Genomic DNA, 26,697 nt, shown 5'->3' with positions numbered 1-26,697 from the left:
ACAAGGGAATGGGTGACTCCGGGTCAGCTGCATCACTGGCAGGCCCATGTGACAGCATGGACAGTGACTTACAAGAGCTGCATCCCCTGGAGCTCCCTGCACAACTCAGGCAGTGCCACACAAGGTTCTTCTCTCTGTGGAATTATGTGACCCTGAGGAGGGGCCTGTGAATTGCACAACTTTCTTGGCTTCCTGGGGCTTCTCAGTTTCATGACAAACCCAAGTCTTGTGAACACCCCTCCTTCCCATACAACAGACTGTTTCTATTAAGAATCAGCTGCAGAATGGCATTCCTGGCTTGACCATGAGCACTTTTTCTTTTTAAATGAGAAAGAGCATCAACCTTAGTTTACCATTTCAATTCCAAATTAATAAGCTAAAGTTAATTCAGTGAGCTTGGGGGCTTTTCCTTATGCATATCATTGTGTTTGATTTTCTGTAATTGTAAATGAAAAGTATTGTAATAGATGCATCCAAGTTGCTCAGGTTTGGTATACACATAGGGTTATTTTAGCCTTCCTAGAGTGTCTTAGAGTATATTCAGAATGTGTGTTGAGAGATCAGCAGATTTTATTGATACCAGTTTTCTTAGCCACAAGGATAGACAATCACCATTGAAAGTATGGACACTAGGAAGGAGTCAACAAGCCCAGGACATTGGAAGCCTTCGCCATAGGCAGCGCAGAGCCTGACTTCGTGTTTCATCTACATTGTTTTGTAAGAGTGTAGGCAGTGTGGAGAAATGTAGACTTGTCAGTCACCAGAGCTTTGGAATAACCTGGGAGCCACATTCAAGTGCACCCTTTAGGAAAAGACCTGGCCTCTCATTGTCTTAGCGTTCTCTGTAAAATGAGGATAATGACACTTTGAGAGATGTGTTGAAGGTTCCTAATGGCCTGTGTAACAGATGCCTGCCACATGAAGGCCTTTCCTATTAGAGTTCCCATCAAACCAGCCCTGTGAACTGAAGATTTTCAGCATAGACCTTGATCCACTTTATCATTAACCAGAACCACTGGAAACAAACTATAATGTCTTATGACTGCACTTTACTGTGTGGTAAAGGTTCATGTACTGAAGGGCAGAGTGAATCTTCTTAGCAGAGGCACATGTATGGGTTAGTCTGTTCTTATCACTACATTGTCTGCACATAGATCACATGTTCTAAATATAAAGAAGCTAACTAAAAGTGATGTGATTTCACCCCCCTCATGAAAGGGGGTTATATGGCACAGGTGTGAATGTGAGTTTCTGTTTCTGTTTTTGTTTTTTGGAGTCAATAAGAGGCTGGCATTCTTCCCCACACGGGTGCAAAATGAGCAGGAACCCCACAAGGAAGCTGCCTTGTGTGTGTCCGATGAGCAGTTTTATAAGTGATTTGAAATTCTATCCTTTGGGCTTTTTATGAGACTATGTCTACCTTTGAAGATTATGATCTAGAATAATCTAAATCTCAGGAAATTCAGACAAAATCCTTTCCTCAGGTCATTTCTGGTGTGAGTGAGTGTGACTTCATGACTGGGTGGCTAGAATTGGTTTGTGAGGGTGAGGTCCATAGTTGTCATATGGGACTGAAAGTGAGTGTGACCAGAATTGAAGAGTGACATCTGGGCTTGGCATAGCATTCCCTACTAAGTCAGACAGCTAGTTTTTTCTCTTGAGCTACAATAAATCATTGGTTTTGGGGGCTGAGGGGTGTGTGTTTGTTCTGAGTTTGTTTGCTTGTGATTTGGGTAGTGCATGAAATAAAGGGAGTTCTGTTTCTCCTCAAAGAGTCTCTCATTCTAGGAAGAGCTTCAGGACTGAGACCTATGAAAAAACACGGATTTCCCACCGTCTTCTTTCCTGGAGCAGGGCCCTCTATGTTCTAGTATTTGGCGTCCTTTGGGGGCATAAGTAACTGGGTTCACTTCATCTGTACACGGAAGATACACACAATGGTATTCCATTGAAACACTCATTTCCTTTTTTTTTTCAAGATTATATTCTTTATATTTTGCGCCTTATAGAATGCATAGCCTCCCTGTGGTTTCAGTCACACTGTCAGTAAGTGCCTATCTGCTTGCCACTCGCCATAGAGATCTGTCTTCCTCGTCAGGTTTTGCCTTGTGGACATTCACACAGGAATCTCAGCTCTCTCCTCCTTAGTGAATTGTGAACCTTGGCAGGATGCAGGGAACTAGAGGTCCTTCCGAAAACTCACTTCATAACTCACTGCTTTTGCTGAAGATTAAAAGTCACATTCAGAATGTGTCCTTGAATGTATGACGTGATGACCACATCCAGGTGACCTAGGTGCAAATGCCTTTTAACCTCAACTCCCATGCCTGTAGTTCACTCCCGTTTTACCCCCATGATAGCACACATTTTGTGAAATGTAAACAAATGATCTGGGCCCTGAGGATGTGGCACACTGGGAGCACACCTGCCTGGCACATGTGAGTGAGACCCTGGGCTCTTGCTCCAGTAACACGAAACAGACATCTAAGTGCCTATAATTTGCCAGCTGTGGAAATAGTAGGTGAGTGAGGCAGGAGATGTCTTTGTATTCACGGACCTCACAGTCTGTTAGAGGATCAAGGCAAGTAAGCAAGCGTGTGTAATTAGTGGGGTGGGTCCTTTGAAGTGGGAAAGTATAGGAAACCCATGAACTTGGTACATAACCCAAAGTTAGGGGAGGGCTAGAAGCCAGCCTTCTGTGGTCTTGGATACACTTCCGTCACTCGGGTTCATGTTCTCATGCTGCCCTTAGATCAAGCCTGGTCATCTGTACTATTTCACTTTGATTCACTTGACCTACTGTCCTCCTGTCAGTGAAGGTTGCCTCCCTCTTTCTCGTTATGACAGTCACCTTTGTCACTACAGCAAAACACCTGAGCAGGCAGCTTAAAAGGAGTAAAGGTTGATCTGAGCTCATGGTTTCAGAGGATCTAGCTGTGGTCAGCTGACTCCATTGCTTTGGGGTTCCTGGCAGTGCGGAAGTGCCAGAGTAGAAGGGCATTGGGGGTGCTGGGGAGGATGCTACTCATAGTGTGGTGACCCAGAAGAAGAATGAAACTGAGAAGGGCTCCAAGGTCAAGGCATGCCTTCTCACTTGCCTCCACCATTCAGCCATTGATCAAGCGGAGTCCTTATGATCCAGCCACATCAGCTGCCATCCAAGCTTTTCACATCACTTTAGGGAGAACATCTCAGTAGCAGATCCATGGCACTTCATGTTCCAGGGAACCTGGTCATGGTTTTTACCCAAATTCTGGTGTCTGTCTGTACCCAGGGGCCTTGTTTCAGTACTTGTTTGTACACGATGGCTCTTGAGCCCTTAAGTCTGAACTCCTAAGTGGGTGCAGACATCTGACTTTGTTGCCTGTTTTTCTTCTGGCCATGCCAAGTGCATATATACTGAAATGCAAGTTATATTGTCAGAAATTACATTCCTTTTTTTTCTTTGTTATGCTATTGCTAGGGAAGCATATTAATTTGGAGAGGGGGACTGTATGTCCTAGTAAGTTATAGTAACAGTGAACACCACTTGAGCATATCATGGAGTCTTAGAGAACAAAGGGGCATTGACAGAGAAATAGGCTCCGGACAGCCATGTAGGAAAGATAGGAGGCAGTAGTGGGACAGGGTGGGGGCTAGAAGTGCCACTGGGGAAGGAAAGCATGGTCTCCAGTCCTGCCCCTTTGCCTCCCTTCACTCACAGTGCCCGCTTGGCTAGCCTCAGCTCTGTGTGCCTGCAAGTCTATCACTATCCTTTCCCTGGGATCCTTCTGGCCCACAGATGATGAGAAAGGGGAGATAAAGGAATGCAAAGTCTATATTCCTGTACCGTACTGAGTTCTCAACCCTTCTCCCAAGAAAGGGCGCTTTGTGACTCAAACTGAGGATGCACTTGACCTTACTGGGACAGGGTCACCTTCTCTAGTATCACAGGAGGAGAAGTTTAGATAGGAGCAAGTGGGGACCTAGCTCTGGGCAGGCTGGCCTCAGGTAGGTGCTCTGTCTACTTCTCTCTACAGTTCATCCATAGACCTAACCACAAGCTGTCTGAGGTTTAAGATGGGGAAGGAATGCCAACCCTGAGGCTGATACCTTTATGACTTTTGATTTCAGGCTAGTGTTCACAACCACCCTTTGGGTGGTTTTTATTTAGCTCCAATATCTTCACGGACTAGTCATTTTCATTAAATGCGATGTGTATCTGCCATCTTTCTTGATCACAGCACATGCCATTTGCCTTGCTCATCATACGTTCTGTCTGTGCATTTGGTTGATTTAAATGTGTAAGGCCTGTGGCAGCTTTCAGATGCTTAGGACTGTCTGAAATTCTGTAGGGTAGGATGTCATGACAGAGCTCAGTGTGAACATGGTTTGCACATTTAAAATGCATGATTGAATTTGTATCCAAAATTAAGTCAAGGCCAATGATTTTCTTTTATTGAAATCTAAAAATACTTTAAAATAAAGTGATCACTCAAGGACTGTACAGTATGATTTGTAGGTGAATATATTTTAAGCTGTTGTATATGGATTACTTGGTAATATCTAAGGTATTCTTGAGTATGTTTTAAGTTTTCTAGGAAAAAAAGGTAGGCATATAACTCTAGAAACCCAGTTCTTTTAATATGTACAGCTTAGCTAGAAATAGACCACTTGCTTGGAATGAAGGATTAGACCCCTGTTCTCAGTCTCTCTGCCATCTTTTTCAGGTCCCGTCGGGGTCGGCCTGAACGAGCTGAAGCGGAAGCTATTGATCAGTGACACGCAGCACTATGGTGTGACAGTGCCCCGTGAGTTCTCTAGTGCACACTGGTTCTCTGGGGGACATTAGCAATGGTTGTGAATGGCTTAGGGAGTTTGCGTGGTGCTGGTTACTGTTCTCAACATTTCTCCTCTAGACCACCCTCATCCCTGAGCCAGTGAGCATCACATATACAGAAGGAACAGGGGCACCAGAGACTCGGGATTTTCCCCACACTCCACAGATTACTGATGGGTTATTTCTTTATTTCAGCTTACCTACTTGAGATTTTTATGGCGACTTTTAATGCATAGATGACACCAACCTACAGTTACAAATTATCTTCTAAATAAAAGTCTTACTGTTCTGTTCCCCCAGCTAAGTGCTAATGTTTTCTAAAGTTTTTCACCACTTTTATGATTAGAAAGACCAAACCACAGAGAGCCAGGGGAGACTTCTCATAGCACCAATGTTTCTTAATTACTTTTTATATGTAGTAATTGGCAGGTAGCATTTTAAATAGGCTTTCCATAGCTTAATAGACCAAACATGGTAGGCTTCTTTTGGGTACACAGAATTAGATCTATTTTTATAAAAATGGTTTTCATATGCATTTTTACAAATGAAATATGATACTTGAAACATTTTGATCTCCAGAATAAATGCCATTTGACTACTTAATATGTTGATGTTAGAAAGCTGCCTGAAAGGCCAAATTGAAATGTTGGCTTTTTCAAGTGGTTTTAGTGCTGCATTTAAAAAAAATCATTTGTATATTGCCCTTAGCAATGTTCTCTAGTTTTGGAAGAGTTCAACTGTATTTTTAAATTATAGTGTTCTGCTACCTCCAGTTACTTCTTGTTACTACATTTTTCCAAATTACTGTTTGTAATCACTTTTAGCTGTAAGTAAGGGGACTTCTGGTTTTCAACAACCAAGATGAAAGTAAACATGTGGAATGCTGCCGGTTGTTTCTTCTTTCCTCTTAATTCCCTCCTCTTACAGATGTTGAATTCCAATGTACAGATAATTAGAAAATTTTACCAAACAATTGCTAACCTTATCAGGTGCATAGTAGTGGGAGAAACCTAGAAGGTTCAAAATAGATTTGTCCCTTTTCCTTCTATGTCATCCCCTTCATATGTCCTGGTTTCTATAACCCCCATGCAGCATTGTAGAATGGATCACAGAGGAGGAACTTGGCTGAAAGGATGCTTCACTTATGCTTGGAGTCAGGTTTTATGACATCACTTCTCGAGTTAGTTACTTTTGTTCAGTGTGAACATAGTACCAGCCTCAGAGAGCAAAGGAATTGATTTCATCCTGGTGGGGAAGGCATAGCCATGGTCATGTGTGGCTGAGACTATGAACCAGGAAGCATTAGAGCAAGGCCAGAACTGGTGGCCAGCCTATACTTTCAAAGGCCTGTCCCTAGTAATCTACTTCCCCTGGTCAGGCCCCACCCCTGAAGGCTCCAGAGCCTCCCAAAATGGTCCTGCCAGCTGTGGAACAGCAGACCATAGGCTTATGGGGACACTTCATGTTCAAAGCACGACACTTCTCATTCTCTTCTGTGTAGCACTGTCCTTTCAAACTGCTGCAGCCCAGTAAATAGAAAAACATAGTTTCCTTTGAGGGTAAGTACTGTGTATCAGATACGGCCTGCTGTGATAGTTGCAGTGTTGTTGAGAATTCCAAAACAAAGCACTTGGGCCTCAGATTAACCAGACACTAAGATCCTGTCAAGAAAATATCAAGAAAGTTCCAGGGTTTGGACTTACCAAAGAGTCCCTCATTATAGTTACTTCCTGCTTGGATTTGGTTTTTACACATGTTAATGCCAAAGACTCCTGTGTAGAGTGTTTCCCAGGCCTGGTAAGATCTCCCTCAGGCTCATAGGAGAAGGTGTACTCAGTTAGTTGTGTGTCTACAGCAAGCACCCCAAGTGATTTGTGGTGTCAGGCATGTACAGCTGGAGCAGCCGCTCAGTATCCTAGTTAATTCGAGAGGAATATACTTGAAGATCAGATTTGCAATTTCAGATTGTATTGCTTTGCAAAATACTTTGAGCAGACCCAGGAATTTTAGAGAAAACTTCCTGTTTTGATGATAGTAGTATTCTGTTTGATGTATACTTCTGTAATGTTCTGTTCTAAAACATATGTTAAATAGCCATTAGAGTCAGTAGATTATAAGAGATGTGGAGCTGTGTAACTTCTGTGCATTGATGGGAACTCAAGTCAACACTTTAGATAACTAAGTACAATAAAACTACACAAATACCATAGGAGCCACAAATTTAATTTCACACCCAATGGAACTGTATGTGCTGGCAACAAAAGACATGTACTCTGATGTTCTTAGAAACATTTTTTTATAAGCGTCCCAAGCTGAAAGCTACCCAGATGCCACCAGTAATGAGTAGATAGGTAAATCACGGCTTATTTGCATGGTGGATGCTAGAATGCATAGGGATAGCACTATACTATGACTTGATTCCATCAAGAGTAGACTGAGGAAGAGTGATGCAGATCTTTGGGAGCACTGGAGTGTCTCAGCCCAGGTGTATGTGATCTGGGGAACTAGGGTGCCAGACATTCAGTAGTCACTAGAAGACAACCTGAGTCAGTAGCTCTTGAGTTCATTGTCTGTCAGTGTTACTAAAGACATAGACACATGGAAGTAAGCAAAGCGGAAACAAATTTTATTAAGGAGAACTAAGAGAAAGTGAGAACATGGTTTTCGTTTGTTTGTTTGTTTTTATGAGGGAACTAGAGGAAACTCTGGAGAGGAGAAGGAGACCCCAGCGAGGAAAAGCCACTGAGTTACTGGCCTAGAGCCTTTGGGCTTTTAGCAGAAAATGGGCAAGAGTGAGATGATTCCTGTTAAGATTGGTTAATTCTCTGAGTATGTCATGGGCCAAGCCACTTAGGGAGCCCCCACATAACTGTGCATGTTCCCTTGGCGCAACCCAGGGAGATGATAACACGCTATACTGAGGCTGCTTGCCCAGTTAGGGTGATAGCTCTGTTAGCGTTTGTCTCTGGCTATCTGCTAGCCAGTAGCCCCTGCCAGCATTGCAGCTCCCTGACCTTGCAGGCATCACTGGTCTCTGACCTTGGCCACGTCTTCTGCACATTAGTTACACTATGCTGTCTTCTCATGTTTACATGACCAGCTTGCAATGCTAGTATGGACCATTTTCCTTTACTGTCTCCGGGGAGTCAACTCTTACCACGGCTATCAAGATATACCTACAGTTGTTCGTGGTTGCCTCATATTTAGTTCCCTGCCTGCAGGATGATCTGGGACTGTCTTCTTTCTAGGACAAATAGAGACTTCTTAGAAGCTGATCTTACCGTTTCCTCTGCTATAGATAGCTGCATTAGAAGGAAAGATATACAGAAAGCTGACCTCTGTGTGCTTCCTGGTGGAGGCTCATGAGAGTGGAAGCCAGTGCCCCTGGTGACAGTAACTTTGCTGTTTTCCCAGATCCTGTCCTTCTTCATATCAGGTCAGCTTGGTCATCTCATATCCAGCTGCAAAGCCCTCTTTACATTCCTTGGTGTTTCCAGTCTTACCTTTTTAACCTGTGCTCCCTCTAAAGCTAGCATGTGCTCTTGCTGTATCAGAAGAAAACAGGTCGAAAAGAGAGAATGCATTAAGTGTGCAGCAACTGTAGTGTGTGCTGTTAGAGAACCTGTGGAGATGGGCTAGGAAGGCAGCTCAAGTGGAGGCTGGCAGTGCTCTGCTTCGTATTAGAGCCCTGATCATATGGTTATGCTGATCTTTGGGGTTTCATTAGTCTTTGTAATACACACACACATAATATTGACACACATTCATATAAGACTTGTATATAAACTTTCCTATATCCTAGTCTGGTTTTTAAATGTTAGCTAGAACTCCTATAGTTAAACTAATTATAATTCATTGACATTTGACTTCTTGGTTTCAATGCTGTGTTACAATTGTGTCAATATTACTGGAGGAAGCTGAGAGACAGACCAGGGTGTGGCACCAGTCTGTACTGTTTTTATAACTACTTTCAAATATATCATTTTTCCACTTAAAATGGCAGTCACATGTTTTAGTGAAAGTACTCATCTTGAAAAATGTGACTTGTGAAGTTTTATCTTTTGGACTTAGTGTAACTAAGCTGTCAAGAATGTCACCAGATAATCTGTGAGGCTACTGTCAAGTATGCATTCTATAATGCATGATGTCATCATGCAGCATGTGACAGTACTTTAAAAGGATACTAAATCTAGTGAATGCTGTTATTCTTGGGCTCTAACAGCTAAAACATAGCTAACAGAAGGTTATGCAGTAGATGGGTAATACATTTGGATCTGTAGATTCCAAATCCTCAGTCCGGGCTTTGAACACCTTCCTTTGTCACCAACACTTCCTCTTCATTTTCTGAGGTTTCCCATGTAGGCAAGGATCAGTGTTTTCATAGAGCTCAAACTACCCATGTTCTAGAAGACTGAACTGTCTAAAGGATACCTCACTTGAGGTTTTCTAGAACAGGACAGCCCTTGTAATCTTCTCACAGACACTGTGAGGGCTTCCTTTAGCATTATCCCTTATTACTGAGTTGGAGACTTACACTTAGCTCTGAAATGCTTCTCAGTAAAGGAACAGGAGCCATGGCTAACTCTGGGAGCTGGCCTCAGTGTCCTGGATGCCTTGCTCACCTACTAGCTGGTGTACTTCTGAAAGTGTCTAATTTGGTGTGTGTAGGTTTAGGGGGCTCTGTATATTAGGGCAATGATCTCTAAATGTGTACTGTACATGCTCAGTCATGATGTAAGCTCTTATAGTTCGACAAACACTGTCTTTTCTTTATTATCAGCAAATTAATGCAGAAAAAAGTCTCGGTTTTGATTTCCAATGTTGTGGGTTTTGTTTCTTTGTTTTTTTGTTTTTTGTTTTTTTTTTTTTAGTTCAGTATTTGGTAAAGGAACACCAGCAAATATCAACAGCAAAAATAATAAATGAATTTAGCCCCATTTCCAAAGCAGAAAAAAGTACTCATTTAAATATTGTTTCTACTCTTGAATATGTATCCTGTAATACACACTCAACAAAATAATTGCCTACTGTAAAATGTGTTGCTTGTTTTCATGATGGAATAAATTTATCGGTCCTTAATCCTGCTTTTAGAAAGACTGTGACATTCCATTAAGAATAGTACCAGTTCTTGGTGTCCCATGGGGAGGAGTGAGAAACTGTTGAAGGAGCTTTGTATTAAAATATATTTGCTGGCTTGGTAAAGAGAATTAGGATTTGGAACATAACTGAGTTATTTGGCCTTAAAAGTTCATTGCTTTGTGGCTGGCACAATGGCTTATCAGGTAAAGGAGCCTGCTACCCAGCCTGAGGACCTGAGTTTGATCCCTACGACCTTCATGGCGGAAGGAGGGAAACAACTCCAGCAAGTTGTCCTTTGACCTCTACATGCGCACCGTGGTTTGCACCCCCATGCAATAAATAAGTAAATAAAATTTTAACGATTTAAAAAAAATTACTTTTCCCAGTTCATAGTTTTCTGTTAAACATTATTAAAAGATAGAATTGAAATACGTGAAATGGGCATAGATCTTTTTCAGCCTCTGTCTGCACATGGGCATGTATTATCACAGGCATAATAAGGAATTCCATCTCAGAAAAGTCTATGCCTGTGCTGGGCTGCTCCCAGCCTGTCAGGTGCTGCTCTGCACTCATCACTGAGGACTCACCGTAATCCTCACCGGCATCCTGGGTTGAATCACACAGTGAAAACCAATTATTTGTCTTTGCACAGGCTTTTTGTTTGGTTGGCTTGTTGTTGCTTTTCAGTTTAGCATGAGTTTGCCCTATACCTACAATCTCAAACAGCAGCAATCCTTGCATGGCATTTTTTGGCATGGACATACTACAGTCTGCCTGTGTGTTCACCTGATGGTGGATACTGAGGTTCCTCCACCACCTCCACTGCCGACCATTAACGGATACAGCATTATGGTGAACTTTGTGCACAAGAACTTGAAAAGACATAGGTTTTGGTTTCCCTTGAACAAGTAAGTAGGAGGATGGCTGGACCGTAAGCCTAATGTTTTTAGAAATTACAAGGCTGGTTGGGGCAATGGCTGTACCGGGAAAATGCTTGTAAGTAGGGTGTCTTGACTTCAGTCATCACAACACAATGTAAAAAAAAAAAAGCCACAAATGGTGGCATGTGTTTCTACTCCTGTGATAGGGAAGCAGAAACAGGTGGATCCCTACAGCTCTCTGGCTAGCCAGCATAGCTCTACTTGGTAAGTTCTAGTAAACCTAGTAAACGGGAGGGACCCTGTCTAAAGAAACAAAGTGGATGGCTTCTGAATAATGATGCCCTAGGCTGTTCTCTGGCCTTCACCCACATCATGTCGTGTGAAAACACACACACACACACCACACCAAAAAAAACAAAAAACAAAAAACAAAAAGCAACCTTTTAATTAAAAAAGAAATCTATCTATCTGACCACATAACTTTTACTTTAAAGCATTTATATTTTATTGAATTAGGAATAAATAGTATTCTGGCTCAAAGATGAATATGAGGCTTGTGTACATAATGCATGTCTCAGTCAAATACTCTAAGCCTTTCCTGTGTGTGTGTGTGTGTGTGTGTGTGTGTGCGTGCATGGTGTGTGTGTATATGATGTGTGTGTGTGTGTATATGATGTGTGTGGTGTGTGTGATGTGTGTGTGTGTGTATGGTGTGTGTATGTGTGTGATGTGTGTGTGTATATGGTGTGTGTATGTGTGTGTGTGATGTGTGTGTGTGTATGGTGTGTGTATAGTGTGATGTGTGTGTGTGGGGTGTGTGTGTGTGTGTGTGTGCATGGTGTGTGTGTATATGATGTGTGTGGTGTGTGTGTGTGTGCATGGTGTGTGTGTGTATATGATGTGTGTGGTGTGTGTGATGTGTGTGTATGGTGTGTGTATGTGTGTGATGTGTGTGTGTATATGGTCTGTGTATGTGTGTGTGTGATGTGTGTGTGTGTGTATGGTGTGTGTATAGTGTGATGTGTGTGTGTGTGGTGTGTGTATGTGTGTGTGTGTGTCATCCCATTACTCAGAGGTTAGACTAAGATCTGTATATTCTAATCATACTCACTTCTTTTTTTTTAACTTTTAAAGATTTATTTGTTTTGTGTATATGGTACTCCATCTGCATGTATACCTGCAGGCTAGAAGAGGGCATTAGATCCCATTATAGATGGTTGTGAGCCACCATGTGGGTGCTGGGAATTGAACTAAGGACCTCTGGAAGAGTGCCTAGTGCTCTTAACTGCTGAGCCACCTCTCCAGCCCCCATACTCACTTCTTAAAACAAATTCTGCTGGTTTGAATCTGAGCTTTATGTGGAAGGGCAGAAGTTAGTCTTAGACCAGTGTTGGTTTCTAAAGAGAATCAACACACTCCCTCCTGTGCTTTCCCCACTTCGGGTTCCCACCACACTCTTAACCACCCTGTGGATTCTGCTGAGAAAGTTGGGGGTTTGGGTTGGTTTGGTTGGTTTTTGATGACAGGACCATTTTCAGCCCAGGTTGCCCTGCCTGGGGACTCAGGTGCTAGAACTCAGGGGTCTCCAAAAGTTAACTGGGATGGTGGCTCTGGAGGTTGCTGCCTCACATCAGTGAATATTAAAGATACAGACAACTGGGAGCGAGTGGAGTGAAAGCAGCCTTTGCTTAGAAAACCTCAGGAAAAATGAAAGAAATCCCCCTGAGCCCGGGGGCTTCCCAGGCAGAAGACACCCTGGAGCTGCTTGCCTGGGGCTTGTCATAGGACTGGGGCAGGAACTGAACACAGACTGGCATGCCTTCTATTGAGATTGGCTAATTCTTTGAGCATGTTGAATCAAAGCCAGTAGAGGGCTCATGTGCTCTGGGTGTGTGCCTGTAGTCCAGCCAGGTCGATAATCAGGCTCTGTTACACGCTGCTCATCCAGTTAGGGGTGGCTGGAGTCCACCCTGCCCATCTCTGATTTCTGCCTGTTAGCCGCTGATCTTGAATATGTGCTATCCAGTCAGGACTGAATGGCCACTGTCAACCTTACAGCTGTCAAACTGTTCTTTGTTCTCAGCATTTATGTGTCTAGCTTGTATTTCACCATGGGGTATTACATTAACACAGCTACCAAGAGGTAGCTCAGTCCTTCTTCGCTGTCTCATATCTAGCTCCTCATCCATGGGGTGATCTGGGGTAGTCTCTTTTCTGGGATAGGGGAACCTCCTCCATTAAAAGCCATTCTTTCCCACAGTTTAGTCAGTTACATTGAGCTTCGCTAGAAGAAGCATGAGTATGTGAGAGACCATCAGTATCTTCCCAAGGCTTCGTGGGAGTCAGCCAGCCAGCCCCCCAGCCAGCCTGCCAACATTGGCCTTGCTTCCTAGAGCACCTGTCCTTTCTCTTACCTGCTCTGCTTGGCTGTCTCTTACCCAGCTACCAGTCCTCTTATTCCTCTTCCTTGACATTCTCTACCTCACTCCTTTAACCTAACATTTTTTTGAAGTCCAGCATGTGTTTTCAGTGTAACATTTGTGATTAGTTGCATAGCCCTTTTCCCTGACTACCCGCAGAAATCTAGCCCCTGCCTCGTTACCGGTATGTCATGGCTCCCATGCAGGTTCTCTGCCTTCTGTAGCCTTCTTGTATTTGTGTGTTTTTAAGGTTCTTAGATGACGGTCAGGTGTCCAGGGCTTTTGATTGTAAGAGCAGCAAGGGTAAGGTTGCCGTGGGGTTTCATGTGTGTGTCCATGTGGGAAAGCATTGTGTTCGGCCATTGTTTTCCATGATCCTGCGTTTTCTGTTCCTTTATCATTCACTCAAAAATAAGTAGGCAACATTGGCAAAAGGTTGCAAGACACTGTTGTTGATGACTTGGCCGGAGTGGTAAATAACACACGGAGGTATTTGATTCCATTCAGTGAGTAAAACAGAACACTGAAGTTACGTGCTGCGCATTGTGTGAAGAAGGCTTAGCCCTCCACACAGTCAACAGTATCCTTACTTTAGCAAAGAAAGATCAGACATGACAAAATAAGCAAGTTATTTGCAAAAGAAAGGCCATTTCCTGGGGAGTGTGTTAAACTCTACACATATGACTACTTTTATATATTTACTCATATTAAAGATTCTTTAAAGGTATGAGTAATGATCAAACCTGTGGTGCACTTAGATCTTCAGCCTTAACATTGTAACAACAGTGGAAAAGTCTGAATTTACACTCCATTGTATTTTAGCGGCTAATTTACCTTTTTTCTATATGTTTTTAAATCTCGTGTAGGAAACTAACTTAATGTACTTGATTTCTTTTTAATACTTTAAGGTAACTGACGTAGACTTTTCTCAACTCTTTTTCTATCAAATTACAGACACCACTAGAGCACGAAGAAGCCAAGAGAGTGATGGTGTGGAATATATTTTTATTTCCAAGCATTTGTTTGAGACAGATGTACAAAACAACAAGTATGTGAAATTTAGGTTGAATTTTTTTCCATTACTATTGTTCTTAAGCTGGTGCCTGTATGTCTAGTTTTAGCTAGCCTAGGGTTCCCTTCCATTTAAAATGCATTTCACTTACTACAGTACTATGTGAAGCCCTTAAAAAGTGGTAGTTTAGTTAGCAATTACTGATGTTCACATCTATTTTTTTTTTTTAGTACCTGGGAGTTACTACATTTCTGTTCAGCTAAACCCATAGGAATTGTTTTTGAAGCATGAGGGAAATTTCCCAGTGTGTTTCTGTGACTTTTTTTCCAGTGCAGTAATTGAATCTCAACATGTAACATGGTTAGGACTTTATTTTAAAAATTCATGGCCAGCTATATGATAGGCTTGCACCATAATCTTCTTCACACACACCTTAGTCTTGCATCGGCTCGTCACAGCATTGGAATAAAGCTGCCATGTTGCACACACCGTCTTTTCCAGCTAGCTCCTACTCCACCCTCCCCCAGTTTTCCATTGCTGAGGTGTGGCTACTCAGGGCGTCAGAAGGAGGGTGTGTTTTCACACAGTATTGTGGGATTTTATTGAAACATCAAAATGCTTTCTTCAAGTTTGGCCCTACGAGTGTGTTTTTATAGCACATAATCGCTGCCCTGGTTCCATTAGCCACCTCCCAGCTCCTGGGGCTCCAGTGCCCAGCTCTGGTACTCTGTAGTGTGCAGTGAAATTCCAGTAGTTTCTATTGTTTGGCTTATTCACTGTTTTATTGCATTGCATTAGTTCTGAAGGGGGTGATGGAAAACGTTAACGCTCTGCTGAACCAAAGTACTTTTTTGGGCTTAAGTGTAATACAAGCAAGTGTTACTGATTTGAAAATGTAGAAGATTTTTTTTAAATTGACATTTGCTGAAATGCTTGGCTCTGTTTATTTTATTAAATACAGCAAAGAAAATTTTTACATGTTCAGCAAAAATATCTTTTGCCTATGAAGTGTAACTTGCCACCTGCTTTTTTCATATTCGCAAACCATTCTGATGAGTGTCTAATTTTCTACAGGTTCATTGAATATGGTGAATATAAAAACAACTACTATGGTACAAGTATAGACTCCGTTCGCTCCGTCCTAGCTAAGAACAAAGTTTGTCTGTTGGATGTCCAGCCTCATGTAAGTAAACAAAGCATGCAGTTTCCTGTGAGCCTCCTGCAGCATCTAGAATGAACTTCACATGAAGTCTTCTCACCTAAAGTAGGTTGGTTAAGGAAAATAAAGGCCTGATGTTATTAGGAAATAAGAGGGGAAGAAGCCCCGAGGTCAGTTTCTAGTTTTTATTCACTCAAGCTCGCTGGCTATTACATGTTCATTTAGGATCTTTTACAAATGTTGCATACATAGCATGCTTTGTGTTATGCCTTATTCTCAGTGTTTATAATCTGACAGTGGCATTTTACATCGTTGTTCTCTTGCTCTAATCTGATCTTGTACACAATGTAGATATTTAAAGCCCAGCAGAGCTGTGAGGCACTGTTCAATAATGTCTTGTCTGAGATGCCACAGAGGGACCTTGTGTATCACCCAGGGGCCTCTTGTGGGCACTTTGAACTAAGAAGGCCAATGGGTGAAAACATTCAATCCTTATGTCATCCAACTCATCCTCTGATTGGTACCCAAGCCCAGCATTTCCCTAGTCTTCCAAAGAGTCTCCTTCTAATGATGGTGGTGCTCTGGGATGCTTAGCCTCCCAATTACAGGGATGGAGAAGCTAGAATTATAGGATCCTTAGCATCAACTTGGAAGCTGCCTTCTGTCCAGGAACCAGGAAGAATGAGGCATTCCTGCTTGTTCTGAACTCCCTGCCGATATATTGGACCTGCTTATCCCAGACTTACCAAATGCATTTTCACTGGCACCTCTGTACCTTCCCAACTCTGCCATCCTCCCCTCATCCTCGCCATCACTCCCTCTCTTTTAACACATGGAGTCCATCTACTTAACCTTCACAGTGGGATGTCTGAAATATTCAGACTCTGGAGAGGCCCTCATGTGAGATCAATATCAGTTCTGGCCCTTCTGCCAGTTACTCTTGACTATAGTTCAGTCTGCAGACGTCAACACTTAAAAGCCCAGGTGTGAATTGTGGGAGCCAGCAGGGTCGAGGACACCAGAACACAGCCCACAGAATCAACTAAGCAGGGATCATCGAGGCTCAGAGACTGAAGCAGCTTTCACAAGCCTTCATGGGTCTATGCTAGGTCCTCTGCATATATGTTACAGATGTGTAGCTAGGTGTTTTTGTGGGACTCCTAATAGTGGGTGTGGGGGTGTCTCTGACTCTTTGGTCTGCTCTTGGGATGGTTTTCCTCCCTCTGGGTTGCCTCTCCCAGCCTTGAGATGAGGTTTTGTGCCTGGTCTTATTGCATCTCGTTATGCCGTGCTCAGTTAATATCCCTGGGAGGCCGGCTTTTTTCTGAAGGGAAATGAAGTAGGAGTAGATCTGGGGGAGATGGGAGGGGGGAGGGGGGCTGGGATGGGAAACTGTGGTTTTGATGTATTGTATGAGAGAAGAATAAAATATAAAAAATAAAAACAACCCACGTGTGTTGGTACATACCTGTAATCCAGCACTCAGGAAACTGAGGCAAGAGTATTAGGAATCCCAGGCAGGCTCCTATGCAGTCCTATACAGTCCCAGGCTGCATAGTAGGACCCTGTCTCAAAACAAAACAAGATGCTTGATGGGGGTGGGGAGGTGCTGGCAGACCTCATGGAGAGTAGAGACTGTGCAGACTCCAGCTTCTAACAGAGAAAGAAACGGACAACTATAGACAGGAAGTTACCAACCTCATCACATCTTTTCGAAGCTTGGTCTAGAACCTAGTTTTCTGGTGGTTTTAGCCACTGTCTTCCATAGTAGTGATGGTTAATTTCCAAATGTTTAAAGTGAAAGTTGCATTCTCTAGCTGCTTTTCAGTTAGATTGTCACCTTAATTGTCAAGAACTGGTTGAATAATAACCTTCTGACATTAAAGAATCATTTTAAGAAATTTTCTCCTTAGAAAATCCAGAATGTATGAGATTATGAAGAAATATGAAAAGAAAATCTTTTCTCTGTTGCAGACAGTGAAGCATTTAAGGACACAGGAGTTCAAACCCTATGTGATATTTATAAAGCCTCCGTCAATAGAGCGTTTGAGAGAGACAAGAAAAAACGCAAAGATTATTTCAAGCAGGGATGACCAAGCGACCGCGAAGCCCTTCACGGTAAGTGTCATGATGCTTAACTGAAATGCTTGCACACAGTACTTTAGTTGAAGTTGTGATCCAAACCTCTCAAAAGGCAGTTGTGTTTTGGTCTGTGCATTTTGAACGATGGCATTGTAAATTCGTCTTGGTTTTATGAATCGATATTCTACTTTGTAGAGCTGGATATGGTAATGCACCCCTGTAATCCACAGCACTCAAAACGCAACAGCAGGAGAATTGATAGTTAGAGGTCGTTCTTTTCTGCTTGCCATATTTGAAACCGGCATGGTCAACAGAGCAAGACTCCTGTCTCCAACCAATATCCACAGCAGTAGTATTAACCACTGTTTCAGGGCTGCCTAGCACGCACAAAAGTCTGTCTTCACTCCCAGTGCCACCAGATGAAGGAAAGAAAAAGCATCAACAACAAAGCCCAGCATTTTGCATGCATGCTGAGTCAGCAGCAACCCTGATGCCTGTGCTGCTGGTTCATTAGTGATGACCCTGCAGGAAGTCCAGTTATAGCTGGTGCTAGCAGTTACAATCCCTGAAAAAGAAGTGATAGGAAGGATGATTTTGATTTGGGCTGGGTCAAAAGTCTGAACACATCACAGCTTCAGGTAAAGTTGTAAAACATTTCTATTGATGTGAAATGACACAATTGTCTGGTTACTTAATTTGTCAATCCTTGTTTTTGTAGGAAGAAGACTTTCAAGAAATGATTAAATCAGCACAGATAATGGAAAGTCAATATGGTCATCTTTTTGACAAAATCATAGTAAATGATGACCTCACTGTGGCATTCAATGAGTTAAAAACAACATTTGACAAATTAGAGACTGATACTCATTGGGTCCCTGTGAGCTGGTTACATTCATAACTCAGGAAATTTCCATAATTGTCTTTTTTACGGAGTGCATGATTAGGTCAGCTACCATGTTTTGGGTAGGATTTTTTAAAATCCCTATCACTGTCATAGATGTAAAGTCTTCAAAAATTTTAATTCGGGTTTTGTTTATATCTTTTATGGCCTTATTTAAAGCATATGACTGTACAATCTAAAAGTCAAAATCTGCACAGTGCTATATTCTTAGCAGAACTTTGAATTTCCTGGTTGTCTTTAGTCTAGTTCTGTTTCTGTTGTGAGGCAGTATGTAGCAGAGTCCATGTCCACCTGTGCTCAATGCCCTTCACTTTGCATGCTTGCAGTTGACAGCATGGACTTAGCAGCTACAGATTTAACTGAGCTGGAAATAAGACCCCCATCTTCTTACTGCTCCTCTACACAAAGTATGTTCTTAGTGTGCACATTTAAAAGCAAAGGAGAAACTCCGTTGTTTTTTTTTTTTCTCTTGAGGGAGTAGCTCACATATTATAGCTTAGGGAATCCTTTGGAGTACATATCAGAGATGCTGCAAATATGCTATAAGGGAAAATTGGATTCTTCTTTTTTAAGTTGAGGGTCTCACTGTGCTGTCTACACTGGCCTTGAACTCAGCCCTCCTTTGCCTCAGACTCCCAAATATGGGTACATGCCACTGCAACAGGCTTGGAAGTAGATTTAAATAATATTATAGATGTAGACAAAAACCTTTCCCCATGGTTTAGTAAGAGTGCTGGTATCTTAGGGCAAGTAATGATCACAAAGCACCTTCTGTTTTCATCTATTACTTTTCAGAAGATATTGCTGGAGTCAAAATGTTTTCTTCTCTTGCTTTGGAATTTCTCAACAAATTATAAGAATGAGATAAGTAGTCTAAAACATGTAACACACATATGAGAGTGCAGTTAAGGAAAAAGTGATCATGCTTCTGTATTGTGCAATCACCACACATTTCAATTGTGCCGCACTGTGTTTTAGAATCCTTATATTGTGTTAACTTCTTTGTCACCAAAATGGTTAACACTGGCCGAGTCCATCTCAACCTGTTCTGAAGGAAGAGGGATTTTTAAAAGTTTAGATGACACTGCTCCTTCTTCTTTGATGCTTTAGGTCTCCAGCAAGTGAATAATTCGCAATATTACAAATGTCCCCAGTTCAGAGAGCTCCTGCCATTCCAGTGAGCAGTGTGATTCAGTCAATAGAAAAATCATCACATTTCTGACTTTCATACAAAAGTTATTTTTGTTGCTTTGTAGAGAGTTTAAATGTCATGTTTAAAGAAAAATGAAATGTAGGGAAATTTTATATATTTGTGAAATATTTGAAAGGCATATTTTTTTAGTTATCAAATAAGGCTATTATTCATAAAATAAATTGTATGTAAAGATATAATAACTTAAAGTAGTAGTTTTATAAACAAGGTCAACATTCCGTGTAAATATTTGACCTTTTGGCAGGTAGGCCCACATGCATGTTACGTGTTCACTGCTGTTTGATAGTGTCCATTGCTAGCTCTCCTGAAGACATGTCAAATTACTGTGAGAAGCAGAAACAGAAACTACTCTAGTGACCTCACTGTTCATTCACATCCAACATTCAGATCATTGGACTAATGACCACAGTCCATGCAAGTTCTGCGTTTATTAATTCAACAATAAGCCATACAATTTTAACATAGGACGACTAGCAGATTTCCTGTTCTGAAGCCAATGACCAGTGTGGCCCATCTAGAAGCACAAGTCTTAAAGAGTTGGTTTGGGTGGAATATGTCAGCCCGTGGGCGATGCCTACATTTCTCATAAAGCGAGTTTCTGTACCAAGAGTGATAAGGAATGTGTGCCAGCATAGGACATTCTGTGACTACTTTAGCCCACATTCCTTCCTCTGAGAGATCTTCACGCACTGTTTTTCTTCATTTGGGGATTGTTGTCTCCTTTCTTTATTTTGGGGTGGAGCTTGTATAGGGCAGTGGAAATTTTGAGTCCTTCTAGGTAGTATAGGTGATAGAATGTTATGAAAATACAAATGTCTGCACCTTTTAGAGCAGAGCTAGACACTATTTCTTTAAAACAATGGCAATAAAAGCAGTGTAAGAAATCGGGTGGCATGTAGCCTTCCCCCCGTGCTTTGATGCTACAGAGATTGAATTAAAATGTAATGAGCAGACCAACAAAGGGCTGCTGATACCTGCAGCAAGAGGCCTCTCTCTGCTCTCTGACCTCAGCACTCCCTCCACCAAGAAGAACTCTTTGCTCCTAGTTTTCAGCAGCCCGTTCCTGGGATGGAGTGTCAGCCACTACTAGAGAGAAAAGCAGAGTTTCAGTGTTTGTCCGTACAGTTAAAATTGAACCTAGTGTGGAATGCTGCTCTCCTCGTCCACCTCCCAGTTAGAGTGGCCTAAAAGTAAAGAGATAAAATTGAAACAATAACCATGGTTTCCCCGAGTAGTATGGAAACTTGGCGTCCATAAGGCTGACATTCCTGGTACTATATAATCATTGAGTGTACCTAAACTGTAGTGATTTAAAATGAGCAAACATGTAAACTCAGATTTATAAAACTATGGAGTCAAAATGTCCCTAAAGATAGATTTTTATTTATTTTGCTTTTGGCCTATGATGGATTTATAGATAAATGTAATGGAAAGTTTTTTTTAATCTTAATAAAGTATCTTCAAACAATATATCTGTTTGAAAGTTGTTTAGCACTTGAGCACGCTATAATTGTTCTACCCTGTGTTCCTTTTTCCACGGTGAAACAAATTCCTTGCTTCACTATGATGTAATTTATTTGATCTTTCCATGCCTAAAATTGAATGTTATATTTTTTTTCAAATAATGCTTTCATCAAGATTAGTGGACAGATGGAAATCGCTAGTCTTGGTCTGAAAGTATAGCAGTTTGAAGATGTGCAGGAGAATGGGATGGGTGGTCCAGACCAGTGTGTTGGGAACATCCATCTTCACCTTCTCCATTGGGAATCGGGATGCTACATCCACCTCTTGATTCAGTTACAGGAAACTGACCTTGTCAGCTGGGCCTAGGAGAACAAAATGTCCTCTCCTTGATGGAGTGTCTAATACTGGCCTTGCTTCAGGCATTGTAGTTAGCCCAGCCCTGCTTCCACAGGGAGAGTTCTGATACAGCAGTTAAGAGTCTGGTGTTTGAAGCCGACATTGATGGATCAAGTGAGTGATCCTTTGTAGGGCTGAATCAAACTTGGAGCCTTTCACATGCTAGTCATACATATAACTACCACTGCTTTAAGTCCCCAGCCTGGCATCTAAAGTTCTTGTTTGATTTTTGGTTTTGACTCTTACCACCTTTGAGACCTTGGTGGGTAAACTGAATATCTCTAGTCATCCTTTTTTTTTTTTAAACCAGGAAGATATGAATAATAACAGCAAATATCACATGCTTTGGGCATGAAGTAACAGAATCCGTGCTGAGTACTTAGAACAAAACAAGGGATGGAAGTACTCAGTGATGGTGAATTGCGTTTGATGGCGGTGGTTGTCACATCACTGTTTAGTCATAGGTCAGAATTCTTCCTCACCCTGAGTAAGAAACTCAGGAGTCACAGCCAGTAATTTCTACAATAAGCTTTATTACTGGAAAAGCTCCATTGCATTCCACCACACAACACATCCTACTTAATAGGTAACTCTTAGTAGGGAGCAAATCACATTTTATACTGAAGCCACTGGCTCTGGTGTAACATACTTAGTAACAATTTGAAAGAAAGACGCTCTAGTTGAGTCGCTGTCCTTCCTTCTGCCATCCTTCTTACCTAGTGCTTAAAGTCCTGGAAGGCAGAAGCTGTTTTGCATACCACCCACCTTGTATGACTGCATCATCACTGCCTGACTGAGTTGTGTTTGTCATGGGAAGCCTGTGTGATTGACTGTATGCTGTGGGAGAGGCTGTCTATCTCATACATCACAGTTGAGAAACTGGGGACCTTATGTCTTCATTTCTTTTCCTGTTGCTGAGATAAAATACCCCAGCAAAAGCTAAAGTTGGTCTGAATTAATCGTGAGAGTCTTGCATGATTGATGTGAGTTAATCATGCTACTTGGTCCTGGTTCCATGCTCCTCTTGCATTGGAGTTAGGAGAAACAACCGAGTTAAACACCTGTACACAAAGTGTAAATCCATATGCCCTCCCCCATTCTTCCTATCCAGAGTGCTGAGCTTAAAGGCATATCATGACACCACCATGCCACCATGCCTATGTCATTATGCCCTGCTTAGTTGGCTTTCTTTATTTTGAATTAAGATATAATTATGCCCCCAGCTTCCTCTCCTTCATCTAGCACCTCCCATGCCTCACACTATTTCAAATCCCTAACCTCCTTTTGTTATTATTGTTTTACACAGACACACAAAAATAAATACATGCATGCATATATACAACATATATACATGCAAACATACAACCTGCTGAGTCTGTTTAGTGTTGCTTCTATGTAGATGATTTTAGGACTTACCAGTTGGTATTAGATATCCAGTTAGGATGCTTACCCCTGCAGAGGATGTTTCCTCCCTCTCTATACAGTCATTAAATGACTTTATCTAAGGATGGAGCCCCATGAGATTTCCCCGCTCCCATACATGTTGGCATGTCAATTGGTAGCATCCTTGTTTAGGTTTTGTTTAGGTAACCATACTGTTGAAATTTCATAGGTATGTCTTTCCTGTCATTTCTAGAAGGCACAATCTCAGCAGTTTTCCTGGTTCTCTGGCTCTTATAACCCCTCCCCTCACTTCCAAAATGTTTTCTGAGCCTTACATATAGGGGTTGTGTTGTAGATGTATCAGTTGAGGCTGGGCATCCTTGGTCTGTTATTCTCTGAATTTTGACCAGTTGTGGTTTCTATGATATTCTCTGCCTATTGCAAAGAGAAGCTTTGTAAATGAAAGTATAAAGATGATAAGTATTTAGCATGAAGTTAGGACTTACACGTGTTGCATTTAGTTTTAGGCAAATATAAAGTAATACGATGCTCTATGGCAGTGGTTCTCAACGTGAAGGTCACAACGCCTTTGGGAAGTCAAATGGACCCTTTCATAAGGGTCTCCTAAGATCATTGGAAAACACAGTTATTTACATTATGATTTACAACAGTAGAAAATTACAGTTATAAAGTACCAATGAAAATAATCTTATGGTTGGGGCTCACCAAAACATGAGGAATTGTACTAAAGGGCCACAGCATTAGGAAGGTTGAGAACCACTGCTCTGTGGCTTTTTCAAACATCCTTCATGTTGTTTATACCTCCTCACTCCTTTTCCTCCGGCATTCTCCTCCCCAGTTAAAGCCCCGCCCACATGTTCCCCATTTCCACTTCTATATCAACTATTTATCATCCGATTCCTCTTTCTAGGGCTCCTTCCCTACCCCAACCCTATGCCCCCCCCTTTTTTTTTTTGCTTTCCTGGTTTTTGCTGTTACTCCAGGTGTATATACTAATATCTGAAGATTTGTAGTTAGGAACTTCAGATGAGAGAGATGATTCTGTGCTTGACTTTCTAGCTCTGGGTTGCCTCACTCAACGTCATACGTTCTAGCTCCATCCAACTATCTGCAACCTTCATTATTTCACTTGTCTTGACAGTGACCAGTATTCCATAGTGTATATGTACTATTTCCATTATCCATTCATCAGCTGAAGGGCATTCAGGTTGTTTCCATTTCCTAGCTGTTGTGAATGGAACAGCGAGAACACAGCTAAACGCATGTCTGTGGCTTGAGTCTTCGGGCATATGCCCAGGCGTGGTATAGCTGTATCATATGATAGATTTATTTTTAGCTTTTTGAGAATTCTCCACAATGCTTTCCAGGGTGGCCGCACCAGTTTGCAATCCCACCAAAAGTGAATAAGGGTCCTCTTTCTCTACCTCCTTTCCAGTATTTATTTTCTTTTAGCCATTCTAACTGGGGTAAGATGAAATCTCAAAGATGTTTGCTTTCTGTTGCTGTGATAAACATCATGAGCAAAAACAACTTGGGGAGGAATGGGTTTATTGAGTTTACACATCCACATCACAGTCCATCCCTGAGAAAAGTCAGGGCAGGAACTCAAGCAGGAATCAGGGGGTAAGAACTGAGTCAGAAGCCATGGAAAAGTACTGACTACTGGTTTGCTCTTCGTTGCTTGTTAAGTAGCTTTCCTGGGCCATACAGAATAATCTGCCCAGGAGATTCACTGCCCATAGTGGGCTGGGCCCTCCTACATAAATCATTAATTAAAAAAAAAGCCTATAGACATGCCCAAAGGACAATCCAATGGAGGAAATTCCTCGGTTTTGATTCCTTCTTAGATATGTCTAGGTTTATATCAAGTTGATAAAACTAACCACAGAAATAAAATGAAATTTCAATTTATCCAGAAAAATAACAATGAAACCATCAGAATCTATGGAATAAGACCAAGATGGAGCTAAAAAAAAAAAATGCTTCTGAAGGTATAGAGAAAATACTGGCTCCAGCAACTTGGGAAAGAATAACACCAGTAGGATTTTGGCTCTGTTACTGACTTTTCTAGGAATGCACAACCATGTAAATCAAAAGAGTATACCTCTTTCTCCTGCCAGAACTTAAGTAAGCTTTTTGCCCTTCTGAAGCATAATGTGACACTAGCAAATCCCTCGGTGGCTTTTGAGTCTCCAGTGTCGCACGTCTGTGCTCTCTTGCTGTGGCATGTACAGCAACTGCACACACTGGGTCACCGTTGCCTTCCAGGGAAACCAGTTTTGAACATTTATGAATCAAAATATATGTTTTTATTTTAAGGGATTTCCCTCTGTGTCTCCCTTCCATGAGAGTGGTGTAGGAGGCACCCTTCAGAGTTGGTCTGTGAGGTCCCAGAGGCCCCCCAAACAATGGAGGCTTTTCTTGGTCCTCTTGGCTGCCCACCAGAACTGAAGGATGGGATTGTATTGTACCTCAGTTGTAAGATGCTGGGCAAACCAGCTGGAACTGAGCTGGCAGCTTTCTCCCTGCTGGCTAGCTTTTCAAGTGTTGGAAGGTGTTGTGTAGGCTGATGGAGCTTACCCAGTCATAAACCCTGTGAGCCATAAAAGTCAACCTACGGAGCAAGATGTGCCAACCTACGGAACAGCGGCACAATTGTCGAGGTGACCAGTTGCCTTCTGATTAGATTTGAGGGCCATTCCACAGGAGGGAGCCCATTCCCTGTACTGTAAGTCCAGTTGACAACCTGCTCAAGAGAAGAACCTACTGTTGTTGTTTAACTACATTGACACACCATCAAGCTACATTCTCAACACCTGTGCTTATTATACTCCTACACAAAAGCTGCGCTCTGAACCAAAGAAGGCTCTCTTTGAAGTAAATGTTGATGAATGCAGAGATTCATGGCTGCCAAGCTGCTCAGCATAGCTGATGATTGAGAGCTCCCTGCTCAAAGGATCAGGGAACATTGTGGGGCAGCAGGGAGTGTATAAGAGGCAGAAGGTAGAATGAAGGGCTGAAAAAATACTATCCTCTCGACTAGACACAGTCATTTCAATCATGAACTCACAACACTTGGGCCATACAAGATTGGGCTTGTGAACAATCAGTCAGTCATGGGTGGATGAAGGACCCACAGGATGCTTCCCCTTATGGCTGAATTATTAGCTATGCATAGGTTCTGGGAGAGAGTGAGTCCTGGTCTTCAGTGTGTACCACTGTTGAGCCCACAGGTATAGCATGAATCTTAAAAGGTCTTATTAATTAAAAACAAACCTGGAGCCAGGTATTGGGGTGAATGCTGAAAGATCAGAGAAACAGAACCAGCCAGAGTCACCTCACCTTGCCAGTTCCTCAGCTGGTCTTGTTTCCTCAGACTGAAAGCCTCTGAATGGATCTCAGCTGAACTGCTGCTAAAAGTTAAAAGTGTAAAAAAGGCTCTAGTTCTTGGTCCTCGCACCTTCCTGCTTCCTGCCATCACTTCCTGGGATTAAAGGAGTGTGTCACCATGCCTGGCTGTTCCCAGTGTGGCTTTGAACTCACCGAGATCCAGATGGATCTCTGCCTCCAGAATGCTAGGATTAAAGGCGTGTGTGCCACCATTTTCTGGTCTCTATGTCTATCTAGTGGCTGTTCTGTTCTCTGACTCCAGATGTTTATTAGGATGCACAATATATTGGGGGACACAATGTCACCACAGACAGGCCCCAACAGATAGCTCTAAATCCATGGTAACACAGATGGCCCCGGGTTAACTCAGTGATTCACAAATGGAAAAAAACATGAATATGACAAAGATTTGCAGGAAAGAAAGGGAGGTAGTAGGAGATGGAAGAGGGTTGAGGATGAGAGTGGTTAGTAATTTCG

The 26,697-nt window shown here is 42.1% G+C and overlaps 1 protein-coding gene across 3 annotated transcripts in view; it reads left to right on the top strand.

Moving 5' to 3' along the window:
• Nucleotides 1-21,036, top strand: part of Mpp7 (MAGUK p55 scaffold protein 7) — a 209,649-nt gene extending 188,613 nt beyond the window's left edge. For all 3 annotated transcript variants that reach the window (XM_052727335.1, XM_052727333.1, XM_052727334.1), the window contains 5 exons: nucleotides 4,710-4,790; nucleotides 14,154-14,247; nucleotides 15,286-15,394; nucleotides 17,345-17,488; nucleotides 18,171-21,036. In XM_052727335.1, coding sequence (XP_052583295.1) covers nucleotides 4,710-4,790; nucleotides 14,154-14,247; nucleotides 15,286-15,394; nucleotides 17,345-17,488; nucleotides 18,171-18,350 — 608 coding nt within the window. In that variant the 3' untranslated portion in view covers nucleotides 18,351-21,036. The remainder of the gene's footprint in view (nucleotides 1-4,709; nucleotides 4,791-14,153; nucleotides 14,248-15,285; nucleotides 15,395-17,344; nucleotides 17,489-18,170) is intronic.
• The last annotated feature ends 5,661 nt before the right edge of the window (nucleotides 21,037-26,697 follow it).

This window comes from Peromyscus californicus, unplaced genomic scaffold (assembly GCF_007827085.1).
Source record: "Peromyscus californicus insignis strain IS unplaced genomic scaffold, ASM782708v3 Scaffold_8__1_contigs__length_139910024, whole genome shotgun sequence".
Taxonomy (NCBI): Eukaryota; Metazoa; Chordata; class Mammalia; order Rodentia; family Cricetidae; genus Peromyscus; species Peromyscus californicus.
This window is presented reverse-complemented; position numbering and strand designations above follow the sequence as displayed.